Source organism: Oryza brachyantha, chromosome 6, assembly GCF_000231095.2.
Source record: "Oryza brachyantha chromosome 6, ObraRS2, whole genome shotgun sequence".
NCBI classification, from domain to species: domain Eukaryota; kingdom Viridiplantae; phylum Streptophyta; class Magnoliopsida; order Poales; family Poaceae; genus Oryza; species Oryza brachyantha.
The window spans coordinates 4,907,895-4,924,426 of record NC_023168.2 but is presented as its reverse complement, the minus strand read 5'-3'; the positions used below and the strand labels follow the sequence as shown (position 1 = coordinate 4,924,426).

General features: G+C 41.9%; 2 protein-coding genes across 3 annotated transcripts; both read left to right on the top strand.

Moving 5' to 3' along the window:
* The first annotated feature begins 704 nt into the window (after positions 1-704).
* On the top strand, positions 705-4,228 carry LOC102705641 (probable galacturonosyltransferase 9). The gene is made up of 2 exons (XM_006656741.3): positions 705-1,966; positions 3,529-4,228. The coding sequence occupies exons 1-2, from the start codon at positions 737-739 to the stop codon at positions 3,805-3,807; spliced, it is 1,509 nt and encodes a 502-aa protein (XP_006656804.2). The 5' UTR covers positions 705-736; the 3' UTR covers positions 3,808-4,228.
* Positions 4,229-7,653: 3,425 nt separating this feature from the next.
* On the top strand, positions 7,654-13,678 carry LOC102699966. 2 transcript variants are annotated; one of them, XM_006655874.3, is made up of 5 exons: positions 7,654-7,911; positions 8,095-9,041; positions 9,970-10,086; positions 10,187-10,608; positions 12,450-13,678. In XM_006655874.3, the coding sequence occupies exons 2-5, from the start codon at positions 8,115-8,117 to the stop codon at positions 13,060-13,062; spliced, it is 2,079 nt and encodes a 692-aa protein (XP_006655937.1). In that variant the 5' UTR covers positions 7,654-7,911; positions 8,095-8,114; the 3' UTR covers positions 13,063-13,678. The 2 variants fall into 2 exon arrangements, with proteins under 2 accessions (XP_006655937.1, XP_040381010.1); XM_040525076.1 differs by having other exon boundaries at positions 7,654-7,928; positions 12,450-13,062.
* Positions 13,679-16,532: the final 2,854 nt, after the last annotated feature.

Here is a 16,532-nt window from a genome sequence, read left to right as displayed (position 1 = left end):
TCGATTCCCAAACCAGTATATATGAAATCACAATCTAGCCTCGCTGTCACAATCTTGTGCTCTAACTAAGTATTTGGATTAATTATACGAAACGAGCATGAAAGTGTTAAAAGTGTTAAGTTGAACGGGAGATAACATACCCGTGAATCACTCTTATTAATAACGAGGTAGGAATTGATACAAGCAAATTGTTTAGTCAGGCATCGTCGAAGTAGCCACTGTGGAGTGTCGGCAATGGAATTTTGAACTATTTTATGGTCGAATTCGATCCACTTTCTAAAACCTCCGGTATTAGAATGTCGGCCTTGACTTCCGATATCTATCCAGGCTGGCCGGATCTGGTCCCCTTCCCCCTACGCGAACCAACCCCTCCCAGCCTTAGCACGTCAATGACAAGCGGGGCCCATCAGTGCGGGACCCACATGTCATTGACACGGCCCATCTGCTCCGGAGTCCACCGGCACATCGTTGTACCCCACCTGTCAGATAAATCAAATGATTAATCGACTAATCACCGACAAGCCTACCCACTGTTAAGCCGGGACACCTGGTCCGGACGCCCACTGACAGGTCGGGTCCACTGGATCCCGCTCCCGGGTGGGGCCCACCCGCCTCCCCCCTCCCTCCGTTCCGCTTCGGCCTCGCCATCAGTCTCAGATCCGCGACGCCGACGCGCGCCACTCCAGTTCCCCTCCACTCCCACTCCCACTCCCACCGCCGCGCCACGCCACCCGCGATGGCCGGCGGCCGCGCGTTCCGGCCGTCCGCGCCGCGGCGCGCGGCGTTCGCAGCGCTCCTGACGCTGCTCCTGCTGGCGTCGCTCTCGTTCTTCCTCTCCTCGGCGCCGGCCTCGTCCCGCCCCCGCCTCTCCTCGGTGTCCCCGCCGCCGTCGCGCCTCGCGGCCATCCGCCGCCACGCGGCGGACCACGCGGCGGTGCTCGCGGCGTACGCCGCCCACGCGCGGAGGCTCAAGGAGGCGTCGGCGGCGCAGTCGCTGTCGTTCTCCGCGATGTCGTCCGACCTCTCAGCGCTCTCGTCGCGCCTCGCCTCCCACCTCTCCCTCCCCGAGGACGCGGTGAAGCCACTGGAGAAGGAGGCGCGTGACCGCATCAAGCTCGCCCGCCTCCTCGCCGCCGACGCCAAGGAGGGGTTCGACACGCAGTCCAAGATCCAGAAGCTCTCCGACACGGTGTTCGCCGTCGGCGAGCAGCTCGCCCGCGCCCGCCGCGCGGGCCGCATGTCCTCCCGCATCGCCGCGGGGTCCACCCCGAAGTCCCTCCACTGCCTCGCCATGCGCCTCCTCGAGGCCCGCCTCGCCAAGCCCTCCGCCTTCGCCGACGACCCCGACCCGTCACCGGAGTTCGACGACCCCTCGCTGTACCACTACGCCGTGTTCTCCGACAATGTGCTCGCCGTCTCCGTCGTGGTAGCCTCGGCCGCGCGCGCCGCGGCCGACCCGTCGCGGCACGTCTTCCACGTGGTCACCGCGCCCATGTACCTTCCGGCATTCCGCGTCTGGTTCGCCCGCCGCCCGCCACCGCTCGGCGTGCACGTCCAGCTCCTCGCTTACTCCGACTTCACCTTCCTTAACGAAACCTTCTCTCCGGTGCTCAGACAGATCGAGGCCGGTAAGAGGGACGTGACATTGCTCGATTACCTGAGGTTCTACCTCCCACATATGTTCCCGGCACTGCAGAGGGTGGTGCTCTTGGAGGACGATGTGGTAGTTCAGAAGGATTTGGCCGGACTTTGGCACATCGACTTGGATGGGAGGGTGAATGGTGCTGTGGAGATGTGCTTCGGGGGATTCAGGAGATACAGCAAGTACCTCAACTTCACGCAGGACATTGTGCAGGAGCGGTTCAAACCTGACGCGTGTGCTTGGGCCTATGGGGTCAATGTGTATGATCTTGAGGCATGGCGACGGGATGGCTGCACGGAGCTTTTCCATCAGTACATGGAAGTGGTAAGTTACCGTCTTATCTGGTTAAAACATATAAGCAGTAGCATTGGAGACTTGGAGCACTTGGGGTTGGGGTTGATATGCAACTGCCACTTAAGTTCAATGTCAATTTCATTGACTCGGCATTTGGTTCGTTGTGCGATGTGCATATGCATTTAGTTTTGTAGTTTCACTAGCTCGATGCAAATTCTGTTTAAGATTCTTTGTGACTGATCATTGTGTGATTCAGGGATGTTGATGTTTCTTGCAATTTTTAAATAACCTGAGTCGGCATCTGGTATAGGAAATTTTAGCCCAATACATTTCTTCTACGAAATATGAAGGATTATGTGATCTCTTGGGTGACTATTCCAGTTAGCTTCTATCATTGATAATTTGCGTATGGATAAGCAGAAATCAATAGCACCCATAAATATTTGTCAGCTAGATGATTGACCTATGTGATTGCACAATGTGGTCATGGATATTTCATGATCTCAGCTCAAAATTGCCTTACTTATATTTTCTTCTACCGTTGCTGTTATTCTTATTCTTTTTATATTATGTGTAGGTTCCAGAGAGTATCCAATGGACATTCATATCTATCTTAAAAGTATATTTTAATGATATTATGTGTATTTTATGTTGCTTTTACTGTCTTCTCTGTCGAATAGGACAATAGGTTTTCTATAGGTAAAGAGGACGATAAGTTCAGCATTCCATATATATAGATTTGATTGTAATCTTGGGCCACCTATTTGTGCGATGGATGCATTTTCTTTTCATGCAATCATTTGAGACATATTTATTTTATTTATGTGAAAAATAAAAACCATGCCTCATCATTTTCTTCTTTTTCTCTCAAGATCATGTAAAGTTCAAACCATAGTTTTAAATACCAGATGGTGATCGAAATGGCAATGCTACTAAGCGCAGTAAAAGGTGTTGCATTTGATGGAGCATTAGGCAGCTTGTACTGTTATGTCAATGTTCTATTATCTTGCTTAAATGTCATATGCATGCTAATTGCTTGGAAGTTGCGAGTCAACTTGGTTCTAGGCACCAGTTGCTAGCTCTCGACCATCTACTGTCTAGTCTAGCGCCTTCTTGAACCATGATGCTACCTGCTTTACCTGTTGGTTAGTCCACTAAATGTTGAGGAGTGAGATGTTGAGGGAGAGAAGTCAGAAATAGATATATAGACATGGACGAATACGCTGCTGTTTTTTCATGTCGAAATGTATGAATAGAATGTAAATGATGATCATCAGTTAGTGTATAATACTCACCTGAATGTGCACTTCATGGTCTTGACTCATCTAGTGTTCCACAAAACATAGGATGAATGCTATTGCTAAGTTCCTATTGTTATGCCTGTGATGGTTTTTGGCTGACTACTAAGCTCCGATATACAATCTATGTTCGTGTTATCTTCACCTGTATTGTTCTGTGCAGTATACTATATATGTATGCAATTGTGCAAGTGGTTTCATGATTGCCAATTTTTGCATCTTACTAGCATGCATTTCACTCAGCAAGGCACTGATAAGTGTATGAATATATGACCCAAATATTTTCCATGGCAGAATGAGGATGGTGCACTTTGGGATCCCACGTCTGTTCTACCTGCTGGGCTGATGACATTCTATGGCAATACAAAACCACTTGACAAATCATGGCATGTAATGGGCCTTGGCTATAATCCAAGCATCAGTCCTGAGGTTATCACTGGTGCTGCAGTAATACATTTTAATGGTAATATGAAACCATGGCTTGATGTTGCGTTGAACCAGTACAAAGCTCTGTGGACAAAGTATGTTGACACTGAAATGGAATTCCTGACACTATGTAACTTTGGTCTCTGAAGGAATATGAAAACTGCTCCCGACAATAAGGAAAGCACTGATATGCTTTTATTTTTCTGGGCAGGAGAACTTACGTGAGTGTTATCTCTGTCATCTGTAACACAAAGTTTCCTTTGTAGCAATTTTGTACAACTGTGCTGGCAGAAATGTTCTTGTAGTATTGTTCTTTTAGCTACAATGTATTGGACCATCATGGCGTAGAGTATGACAGTCTGTTGGAAGTTATAGATGAATGTTACTATATTATTAATAGCAAACTTATCTCCCAAATGTATTTATCCAAAAAGGAGAAAAAGTTATAGATCCAGTGAGTCAGTGACATTTTATTTTTCCTATGTTCCCCTATATCTCACTCTGGTCCACTAATAATCATTCAGTATTTTATTGAGGCATGGTGTTACTGAACAGAAGTGCGTAAGTTGGCAACAATTTTGTGAATAATTATTCTAATTTTCTGTGTGGAAAGTTTTGAAATGCCAGGCCCAGTAAGATTTTTCAACTGTAATTGGCACCTCATGTATGCTAAGTAGTTTATATATGAAATGGATGGATATCTAGTTTTGATATAGTTGTAGCCATTTAGCTTGGCTGCTTGCTTTTCTTCCACAGATTTGGTTGTTTGTTCCTAGAAAAATCGAGTACTTTGCTGCGTATAGCTAATGTTGATGCATTTAATTATATGTCGAAAGATTTCCTTTGTATTTTTTTTGCTTTTCTGTCTTCTCCTTAAACCTTCAATGTCGACGTTCTTAGAAAAGAAAGAGAATATTATCATTTGGTTGATTCTACAGAATATTGATTTAAATTAAATATTGTAAGGAAAATTGGTTGTTTTTTATGTTTGTTAGCTGATAAACCTTCTACTTTTAGTTAATCTTTATGGTTTCATGTTCTGCTAAGGCTGGATAACGAGCCAGCTCGGCTCGACTCGGTTCAGCTCGTTAAGATAACGAGCTGACTCGACTCGGCTCATTATTGTAACGAGCTAAAAACCCAGCTCGGCTCGGCTTGTTATAAAGCTCGAGCTGGCTCGTTAAGCTCGTGAGCCATGCATAAAAAGTTAACCTAAATAATTTTTCAATAGGTTATACAAGTAAATTTTTATTTCAAACATGCAAATCATATGAAATTATATTTAAATATTAAAGTTTGAACCAATAAATCACATGATGAACCTATGAAGTACTGAACACATGTATTCCAGGGTGAAATCAATAAACGCTGGTGAATCTTATGTCTTTGATCTAGCTCGTTAGGATAACGAGCCAGCTTGGCTCGTTATCTTTAATGAGCTAAAATGCTAACTCGGCTCGTTAGAAAAATGAAACGAGCCGAGCCGAGTTTGTCACGAGTCGAGCGAGCTAACGAGCCAGAGTTTTCTGTCACCCCTATGTTCTGCTAGCTCTAGCCTTTGCCATTATCTGCTGCCATGTTTATCTTTAGTGGACTGACCAGCTTGGATTTTGTTCCGTCAATCTGAGATTTTTTCACCTCATCCTGTTTAAGCTGTTTTCGTGTGTGCTCAAATACTTGTACCCACTCTATTTTAAATGATGATCTTATTGACTTTTTGGTACATGTTTGACTATGTCTTATTTTAAAAATTTACATAATTATCATTTATTTGTTGCGATTGGATTTATTACTAAATAAATTTTAATTATAGCTTATATTTTTCATATATTTGTAAAAAAGTTGTGAATAAGAATGTGTATTGGGGTGTTCTAGCAACCAGGGAAATAATCTGGCATGCCCCTCACTTTGGCGAAACCAGATCGTTTGACATCCAACAACATCGCACCGTTGGTTCAGCATCGGACGGATGCGAGGAGCGCAAAGAAGCGAGTGAAGTGGACAGCCTCTCTCTGGGCCCAAAATCAGCCCACGAACCTGCCATCGCTGTTGTGCTGCTCCTCGCCACTATCGTGCTTGCAATCGCGTCGCTGTGCGAGGCTATAGAGGAGAGCTGCATTACGTTACGGGAACCAGTGAAGAAAATTACAGTGAATTTCTTCGGAACGCGCGAAACGACAATGTGGCGCCATGATACTTATAATCATAAGTGCAATGGTTAAGCAAGACCATATCAATCATCAATTTGGTTTCTTGGTACATCATGTGATGGTATCTGAACAGCCAGCTTGGTGGTAGAATGCTAACGGAGATCGGCATGGTGCGGCAGGAGGTTGAGTTGAAGTAGTAGGAGACGCCATTGGAGCACTCGACGCCATATAACTTAATAGGTTGCCGCCTCACCGGAGAGCTGACAGATGACAGGTGACCAGCAACTACTAAAGCTATGGCGTTTCCGCTGGAGAAGGGCCACTGCCGCCATTGCCGAATGGCCTCAGATTGCTGTGCCAGAATGAACATGATAGCAGTGAGGAGCAGAGCACGTACGACTAGTACCGCTAGCAGCGCGATTCCTCTATCTTATGCGTTCGCGGGCTAATTTTGGGCCTAGAGAGAGGTCGTTCGTTTTACTCACTTATTTGCGCTCCTCGCATCCGTCCGATACTGAACGAATGGCGCGATGTTGTTGGGCATCCCTCTGTCGTAGATCGTTCTACGTCAGACAATCTGGTTCCACTTTGGCAGGAGGGGCCAGCCCATTAGGTTCCTACTTACTACTCCATAGGCTTCAAAATTGTAAGGTTGCAAGCAACAGGTTGTGTAAACTGCAAGTACAGACTAAAATCGAACAAAATGCAAACTGACAAGTTGATAATAGAAATTGACAAACACTCCCTAGATCAGAAACCGAAGCATGTATTCAAATCATAAAATTATATCAATCATAGAAAAAGTCGGCTATAATTAAAGTTGGTTATAATTTACATATACCTCCTCCGTCATAGAAAAGCTTAATCTTACCAATTTTTTTTAATTCCACAAAGACTTCTGATAATTACATTGGAATTTAATAAAGCATGAGACAAATTTATTGGAGTTTGAGAAAGTGGTGGACAAATGTAATGGATTTGGAGAAAGTGGAGAACAAATGCATTGACCTTTAAGAAAGTGAAGGACATTTTAGTCTCTTTTAATTATATATTGCTATATGGAGTAGTAGAAAGATATAGAGCAATTGTAAAATGACATAGTTACAAATGAAAATAATTTGTAAATAAAACTTGTATATCCATATTCTTAGCGAACTAAAAGTAAGACTGAAAAATAAACTTCGGACCCTAAAATTAACCTCAAATTTAAGGTTGAAAATTTAAATTTGGGCTTATAAATATAAGTAAAACAAAACGATGGGGGTGATAGTCTTTTTAGGATGAATGGAGTAGGAGAGTATGATTTAGTGTGGGCTTAATTTGGATACATTTTATAGAACTATAACTATTTTATTAGTATTACCATTTCACAAGAATTTTAACACAATATTTAATAAAACTAAAAAATCCGATCCTACGGTTCCACATGCGTATGCATGAGCACGATTTATAACGTTTTACTGAGGGATGTATGCGGCCCTAGTTCATAAATCAAGTTGATGTTAAAAATAAAACCTAATTCATTTAAGTAAAACTAAAGCCGATTCTTAATTACCCACGATCGATCTATGCCCATCCCTATTTATATACATGTATAGATTCATGATTTCTATGCATAATATGAATCTATTATTAATAAGGTTATAGGTCAGATTACGTCTGCTATCTGCTGCCCCTAAAATCCTTAATCTTTTTTTTAAAGAAAGGAGGAAGTACACTTTAAGCAAGTCTACCGTTTAATAAACAGTTTTTTAAAATATAAATTTAGGTAATTTTACTAATTTTTGGAAATAAAATCCGAAAAAACATTTCCCTGGCACAGTTGCACCTACTCAGCCTCCCCCTCTCTCTCCCCCGCGTCTTCAATCCTCAGGTGCGTGCGCTGTAACCCTAATCCGCGAAAACGCCGTTTCCGGCGGAGGAACGGCCGGAAATCTACGCCGCCTCGCCTCCTCTCCTCTCGTGCTCGCGGCCGGCGGGGAGACCCCGAGGGCAAAGCGGCGGACGGCCTCCTCCCCCCCCCCTCCGCCCCACCGCGGCCTCCGGCGAGCGGGTTTTGGGGCGGGGCGTCGCCCATCTCCCCGTCCGAATCGGATCGAGGGTATCCATTCGTCTCTGGTACCCCTCCCCGCGTTTGGGATCCCAAACCCGGAGCTGGATTGATTCGTTTTCCTCCGGTTGCCGCGTCCGGATTCTCCCCGATTTCGTTCGTTTGATGCGCACGCGCGCGCGCGTGGTGCAGTTCTGATAATAGGTTGATTGGTTTGTTTGTTTGTTCATATAGTCCACGTTTGGTCAAGCCCGATGAAGAAGCCTAACAACAACGCCGGCAAGGCCAAGGCGGCCGCCGCCGGTGGGGCGGCCGGGTCGTCCAAAGGGGGCCCTTCCACCCCTGCATCGCTCAAGCCAACTAAGTTGAACAAGGGGAAGGTGAAGGCGAAGGCTATCCGGGAGAAGGCGGCCGCTGCTGCTGAAGAGGCCACATCCCTTGGTGCTGCTGGTGGCAATGCTGAAGCATCGCCTGCGGGTCCGACTTTGCCGCCAGCCACCGTGGCCGATGTGGCTGGGACATCGAAGGGGAGCAGTTCCACCCCTGCGTCGCTCAAGACATCTAAGTTGAACAGGGGCAAAGTGAAGGCGAAGGTGAAGGCTGCTGCCCTTCGTGCTGCTGGTGGCAATAATGAAGCATCACCTGCAGCTCCAGCTCCGCGATTAGCCACTGTGGCCGATGGGTCAGCAACTCGTCTGATATCGACACCACCGGCAGCTACGGGTGAAGGATCAGCGCCTAAGCGAAAGCCAAAGCCAAAGCAAAAGCTGGCTGAGGCTAATGCTAATGCTAATGCTGCAGTTGCCACCAAGAATGGTGTGTGTGCTGATAGCAACGGTGGTGACGCCATGATGAAAAGAAAAAGAGAGAGTGCTGGGGAAAGGATCAGCAATGTGAAGGAAAAGGGAAAGGAGGAGGGAAGGAAAAAGGAAGAGGGACTTGGCAATAAGGGAGGAGGGCTTATATTCATGTGCAATGCACAGACTAAACCAGAATGCTTTCAGAGCCGCTTGTTTGGTTATCCCAAAGGGAAAATTGAGACAGTGGAGAAGGTCCGACCAGGAATGAGGTTGTTCCTCTATGATTTTGACTTGAAGCTTCTGTATGGGGTGTACAGGGCAGTATCAAAGGGTGGGCTTGACCTTGTCCGAGATGCATTCAGTGGAAAATTCCCTGCACAGGTAATTCTGGTATTCCATCATGATAGAAAAACTCATATGCCATGGATGTATTTTTTAAGGGGAAGTGAATATGGTTTGGGGTGCTGTTTTTATGCTTATGGCCTTGTGGGTGTATGTATGGTTCCACTGTTTCTGAGAACAGATTAGCCCAGTTGTTGATCCAGATCGCATTTTCTTTTTCAAAAGAGTGATGGTATGTGTTAGCGTTATCGTCAGCTGTAACTTAAATCATACACTTGCATAGGTGATCTTTTAAACAGATGTAGCTACTAAGTAGCTATATTCATCCTTGTTTTAATTAAAAAAAAGAGGTGGTGCTGTGGAAGAAATGGGATTGAATGAGGTGATAGACCACTAGCAGAACATTCACTGCCCTGTTTATTAATAACAGGATATACTCATGTCCATTAATGTACTGAGAGTTCTTTGATGCTTGTCTTATGTTCATGTTATTTACCATATAGTTGGATGAAGATTTATCCTGGTTGGTTATTGTCAAATGAAAGTTCTATCTTCGAACCATGACCAACACATTGCTGTAGGCCTGAGTTTACAAAAAATGTGCGGTGCTGTAAATCTCACGAGTTGAAAGGACTGGAACGCCCTACTAGTACTACGTGTTTGTGATTAATCATAATATTAAGCGTCGATTTGTTTTACCGCACTTACATTGGTTAGTTGGAATTTACCATATCTGGGAGACCATATGACGGAAAGTCATGGAATTTTGTTTGTGCAAGTGATTTGGAATCACGGAGTGTAGCATTGCATATGTGGACTTCTATCTACTTTCACCGATCAAGCACGGATTCATGGGCGCATGTTCTATACATCATTCTGATTGAAAATGGGCTTCATGCTAGAGTAGTTAGTGTTGAAGATTTGATATTTTAATTGTATTCAAATCTAATTTTTGTGCTTGATACAGGTGAAATTTAAGATAGATAAGGATTGCCTTCCACTTCCTGAGAGTAGATTTAAGGATGCAATCAAAGAGAACTATAATTCAAAAAGCAAGTTCAACCCAGAGCTCAACTCTAGACAAGTGAGTGTCCTTAGAATTTTGTTTTAAACGGTAAATTAAAATAACAAATAATAAATGTTAGTTATTTATTCTTTCATTATGATAACATGATATTATGCAGGTCCATAGGCTAATTGCTCTATTTGAGTCTGTTAGTGTACCTCAATCCGCTCCAGAGAAGCCTCTTGAAGAGAGGCACCGCTATGAAGGAAAAGCACAGCCACATCAATATGAAGAAAGACGATCTTCTTTGCCTGTTGTGCATATTCCTCCCCCTGAAGACTTATATAGGGCAACACGCTTTGATCCACATCCAGTGGATAGGATTGGCCATACTTTGTCTAATGCCCAGGATGATCCCCAGATACATTATCAGCAAACACTTTTTGCACCTGAGTCTCGGCACATTCCTCTTGCCACAGAGCCTCATCACGGCCCTTCTATCCCAGAGATTCAGCATGCCCCACATGCATACTACCGCCATTTGGCTCCTTCATCTGATGTTCCATATTATCGCTCTCAAGTTGATCTACTGCCTGATCGGTAAGTTAATGTGCTAAGCTTCCTAAGTTGTAGGTCCATATTTGTTATTCTTTATAAAGCTTTCTCAAGTTGTGGGTATTTATTATCGTAACATATCCTATATAAAATTAGAAATTTTGCTGAGAGGTTCTCTCTCTTTCATGTTGGAGTGCCATTGTGCTTAAAAGAGAAACATTTGGTAATGCATAGCGTTTGGAGAACGGAAAATAGTTAGAATTCAACAGATTTAAATTGATATTTCCATTGATTAATTAATGTTTGAAAATTGACATACAATTGATCAGCTAGGTTTTTGTTGATGCTTGAAAACTTTATTTTTTTTTCCTTTGTAAAGATACCATGCGAGAAACGTCTGGACTCGTTACTATTTTTGGATGCTTAAGCAACCTAGCATATTTTAATTATCCTTTCTGCTAATGAAAAATGACCAAATTCCTGGTTTTAAAGAGAGTATATATCCCGTGAGCACTTTCTAGATAATTCAAACGCAAATGCATTCTCAGCTCAACTCTGTAAGCGCAATTTAATGTTATCAATTCAACTTAAGTACTTATTACTTATGTAATCCACAAATATTCCTATGATAGTGATCTTGAGGTTTAAGATATATACTTTGATGATTTTTTATTAGCATTTCTTTAGAATTTTTCGATAGAATCATGATACTCCCTTTGTTTCAGGTTATAAGATGTTTTAGTTTTCCCTAGTTTCATATTTGAACCAATGTGTATGTTATATATGTATGTCTAGATTCATTAGTATCCATATGAATCTAGGGAAAGCCAAAAATATCTTATAACTTGAAACGAAGGTAATACTCCATCCATATTTTAAAAGATGATGCCGTTGACTTTTTGTTAAACGTTTGACTGTTTTGTCTTATCCGAAAAAATTCAATCGCAACAAAATAAATCGTAATTATAGATTTTTTTTTTGAATAAGACGAATGGTCAAACACGTAATAAAATATCAATGACGTCATCTATTAAAATACGGAGTACTCGATAATAAGGTCATATCTGGTTTAAATATTAATAAATGTAGAAAAACAATCAATAGCTTAGGAGTCCCATTGTACTTTTAAGTAACTGTGCTATTTACAAGTAGCATGTCGAAAAACAATACAGCACAAAACAGTTCTGAGCACAAGAAAAGGCTAATGTGTGTTATGTACGTTCAAGATGACCAATTTATAAGATCATATTAACTGTCCCCATGTACATACAGCTCTAGCTGTGAACAAGAGAAAAGTTCCATTGGTTGCTTGATTGTCATTAATTTGGCTAGTAATGGGCACAAGTACCATTCGACCCACTCTATTTCAACAAAATTAACTAAATGAACCTTTTGTAATGTATATTGTGTACTTAGTTCATATGGTCACACTAAAGTGGGTTAATGGTATATGTGGAATGACTCATGTCCATCCTTGAATTGACTTAATACCTTCTGGAAACTTAGATAGTCTTGTTATTATATATTTAAGGTTATTCCTGATGGGAAATACGTTCTGAAAACATGTCTAAGATTATGGTTTTTCCAGCATACCACTGGGAAAATGCTTAGAATTTTGACAACAAAAATGTGGATCTTATTGACACACTTTACTTTGGCAAACTATGAATCCACCACTAAAAGCAAATTAGTGAAATGTTTTCGTGCTGTAGTATTAATGAACTTCTGTCATTGTCTTGTCTTTATTAAGTATATGTGTGTACTGGAGGTGTGCGCATGAATGCTAACCCAAACTAAGCGATACATTGTATTGTGTTTATATAGACTACAGTTTTCTTAGTTAGAACAATACCATGCTTTTGGCTAACAAATTCCTTGAACTTCAGTGTTGCTGCTAGAACTGTAGCTGATCCATTACTTCCAAGAGATTATACAGCAGTTCCAGCTGCAAGATCTGACCGTGTGGAGGATCTCAGGCGGATAGGGGATATTGCTCCACGTGGTGCCCGTGTGGAGGAGCTCTACCATCCAGGAGAGATTGCTGCTCGTGGCTCTCGCATGGAGGAGCTCTACCGGCCAGTAAGGACTGCTGCTCCCAGCGCTCATGTAGAGCAGCTCTACTGCCCAGGGGAGATAGCTGCTCGTGGTTATCGTGTGGAGGAGCTCTACCGTCCAGGAGAGATTGCTGCTCATGGTGCTCGCGTGGAGCATCTGTACCGTCCAGGAGAAATTGCTCTCCATAGCACTCGTGTGGAAGATCTGTACCGACCTGGAGAAATTTCTTCTCCTGCTGTTCGTGTAGAGGATCTTTACCGTTCTGATCAACTCACTCGTGCTGTGGACCTACCTCTCCGTTCATCCTATCCAACAGCTCATTATGAGGTTCCCAACCCTTCATACTCTGATATCAGTCAAAGGTATGCCTCTACAAGGCTTAATGCACCTGGTGCATCCGTTTCGTCGCTTTACACCTTTCCTGGTGCGCCAGCATACCGATGATTAGTACTCTAAATTTGCCACCTGGGCTGGTCATACTGCTAGCTGCATCGGTAGCATTTAGTAGAACTCATGTCTAAACCTTAGGAAACCTGGATGGTTGCTGCCTCTCCTGTCGCAGTGGTTTGGTTTACCTGTATTGTGTGCACTCGTTGATCTTCACCCTGCACAAAAACGATGTCCAGGTCCAACCTTTTCCATTCATGCTGTCGATATCCATGAATATTAATCTCGTCTTTTGTGGGCGTGTTGGGACGCTCTATGGACCTGGCATTTTCTCCAAGGTAACAAAGCTCAATTGTGGCTATCCACAAGGGCGGTTTCATCTTGTATTCTTTGGCCTTGGATGATTATAACTCCTTAATCCGATAATAGGGATGAAAGTGGATCGGATAGTGTATGTGATGCAGACCCAGGATCTGGTTACATACATTGTCCATCTGATCTGATTTCATCCCTGGTATATGATCCCTAATTCCTTTCATTGGCAGTGGAAGGTGGTGCATTTTGGCCTGTCGCCACTCTGTATTCCACTAAGACGAAAACAGTGGCTTCGTATAAATTATAATCCTCACTAATTCGATGGGAATTGTATCCTTCAATTATTCGTCTGTTTTGGTAGTCATTGTTTGGCTTTTTGAGGAACAAAGCAAAACATATATTTATAAAAAAATAATTCATGAATAGAACTTTTATATATACGTTCTTACCAATCTAAAAGTAAATGCTACAAAATAAATTCTGATGAAAAACTCTAAAATAAGGTTAAAGATTTAAATTTTGGTTTATAAGCGGAAACCACTTGTATCCCTTGTGTTCTTCGTCAGTTTTTCCGGCGTGACGTCGGTCTGGACGTATGGCCGTGCCATGCGGTTAGCACTCCCTGATTGACCTAGTTTACGGCGATCAAGTAGAGCCGACTCTAAACCTCTAGTGTTTGAGGTGAATTCCACCGTTAGATTCTTTTATTTCAAAAGTAAACAACTACCATTAGAATTGTCTGTGCCTTCAACTTTAGCTTCTACCGCGCAAAGACCGGGGAGGAGACCCATGACATAATAGAGCAGCCTTTCTAAGAGCCACCGTTCGTTGATAAGTTGCAGTAAGGCTGTGTTTGAGATAGTGGGAGGACGGTGGTTGCGTTCTTTAACCATTATTTCTGACCTATATTCTTTTATTATTCTTTTTATTGTTCACGTGCACGCATTCTAAATTTGTTAAAAGGTAAGTTTTTTTTGGCAAAAAAGGCAAGTTGCTTTAAAAAATTGTATCAATCTATTTTTTAAGTTTTTTAAGTTTTAAGTTTTATAAGTTTTATAATTTTTTCTCAAAACGGAAACAGATACAGTAAATGTACTATCCAACGGAAATCGGAACCAGTCAGAAACTTTTCGGAATTTTTCTCGAAAACTTTCTAGAAGTTTTCTTAGAATTTTTGTAGGCCTATATACCATAAATCTAGAATAGCATCATAAATAGCCTAGCCCACTTCAGCTAGTTAAACCTTAATTCCTTAATTAGTCAAAACATATACATAAACACCTTACTTTATAATAACTTGTATGATGTGTACTTTACTTTGTAATATGGTATATAAACTCTGTAATAAAATATGAGATGTGTACTTTAATTTATAATAATTATAAACTACAGTCTTTATTTGGTATTGAAATAATCATTAACATAATGAGATGTGTACTTTAAAAGATGTATGTTAGTTGCTAATGTTTGGATTTTTGATCTACTATTGTAGAAAAAAAATTGGAAGCTCGGTTTGAGGGTTTGTATAGTGCGATAAATTTTTATTATCGTATTCGCTCCGATTCATATTCATCCCGTTTTCGTATCGAATAATATTTGATTATCTGTGGTTTCTAATTTCGATTCTGATTCTGAAAAAATATGGGAATGAAAATAGGAAAGATGTTTTCTGTCCGTTTTCAAAGTTGTTTTCATCCCTAACTGGAAGTACAATTGGTATGGTGCCAAGCAGTTGTGCTATGATATAAACAATGGCGGAGGACAGATTAAAAACGAGACGTGGCCAAGCGCTTTCTCATCCATCACCTCTTGTGATGCCTACTCGCCGTTCGTCCTTAATTACAGTCAATTTAGAGAAGATTGATATATATATATATATATATAATTTGATATATGGCTTTAAATTAATTTTATATAACAATTTTGCAATTTTAATACGAGAAAATCTAACAAATGTTATTGACAAACACTTAATTCTAAGAAATGCCATTGACGAATGCGAGTTCTAAGAAATACCATCGTACAAACAAATTTATCTGAGAAATGTTATTGCCGTTAAGGTTCCATCCAAATTTTTCGTTAAGTGCTACAGTATGAACAGTGTATTTAACGGTAAAAACGGATGGAACCCTAACGGCAATGGTATTTTTTAGACAAATTTGTTTCTAAGATGGTATTTCTTAGAACTCTTATTCGTCAATGGCATTTCTCAGACTTAGACGTTTGTCAATAGCATTTTTTAGATTATCTCTTTTAATATATAAAGTACATTAAAATGCTTACGAAAATAAATATAATAATTGATATTTGTTAGTGTAGTGAAGATCTAATTAATAGTCTTTTTTACGTGCAGGTGACTGATAGTCTAGTAATTCCAAGCTAATGCCATACCTTGCCTATATGGAAAAAAAAAGAAATGGTATTTGATGGGCTCGGACGAATGCCATACCTTGGCTACATGGTCGTCCGCCGCTAGGTAGAAAACTAGTACTAGTAGACAGGTCGATAAAACCATAGGTTTCTCTACCGCGGTTATCACGGCGAACTACGATAATTAACGATAATCATGCTCAGCTGAGCGGCCGTTGAATAACTAGGAGCGAGCAAAAATCCCAAAAACCGAAGGCTGGCTTGAACCGCACCAAGCCAAGCTGAACAGTCGAGACATGTTTGGCTAATGGTTGAGGGAAATGATTTTTCATTCATCAAAATATATCTTTAAATCTCAAACATCCATTATTCTAACCTAGTTTTATCCTAAAACCTCTGGTTATTTTTATTTTCAAATTTCGTCCATCCTAACTCATTATCCAAACATGTGTCCTCTTCGGGCCAATAGTTTTATATCCGGCTTTGGTTTTACAATAGTTCAGTTGCCATTTTTTCCCTCGGTTTACTTATTTGAACCGAGCTGCCCTAAAAAACCGACCAGAGCAGTCCAAACCGATGAAACCTGTCCAAGCACTAGTTTAGCCCAAGGCCAATGCCATCGATCCTAAATGCCACACAGGATGGACCAAAACCGGTTAAGGAAACCCAATTTTTCCCCCCTCATATCTGCAGTATAGAGGAGAGAAAAACAATAACATGATTTCCCTTTGGGCTGAGACGCTCGTCGCTACCTTCACGACGTGATGGAGGCTTTGTTCAGTAAAAACCGAAAGCCGAAGAGCCAGAAACCAAGTTGTTTGGTCTTTTTCGGCTCGGTTTAT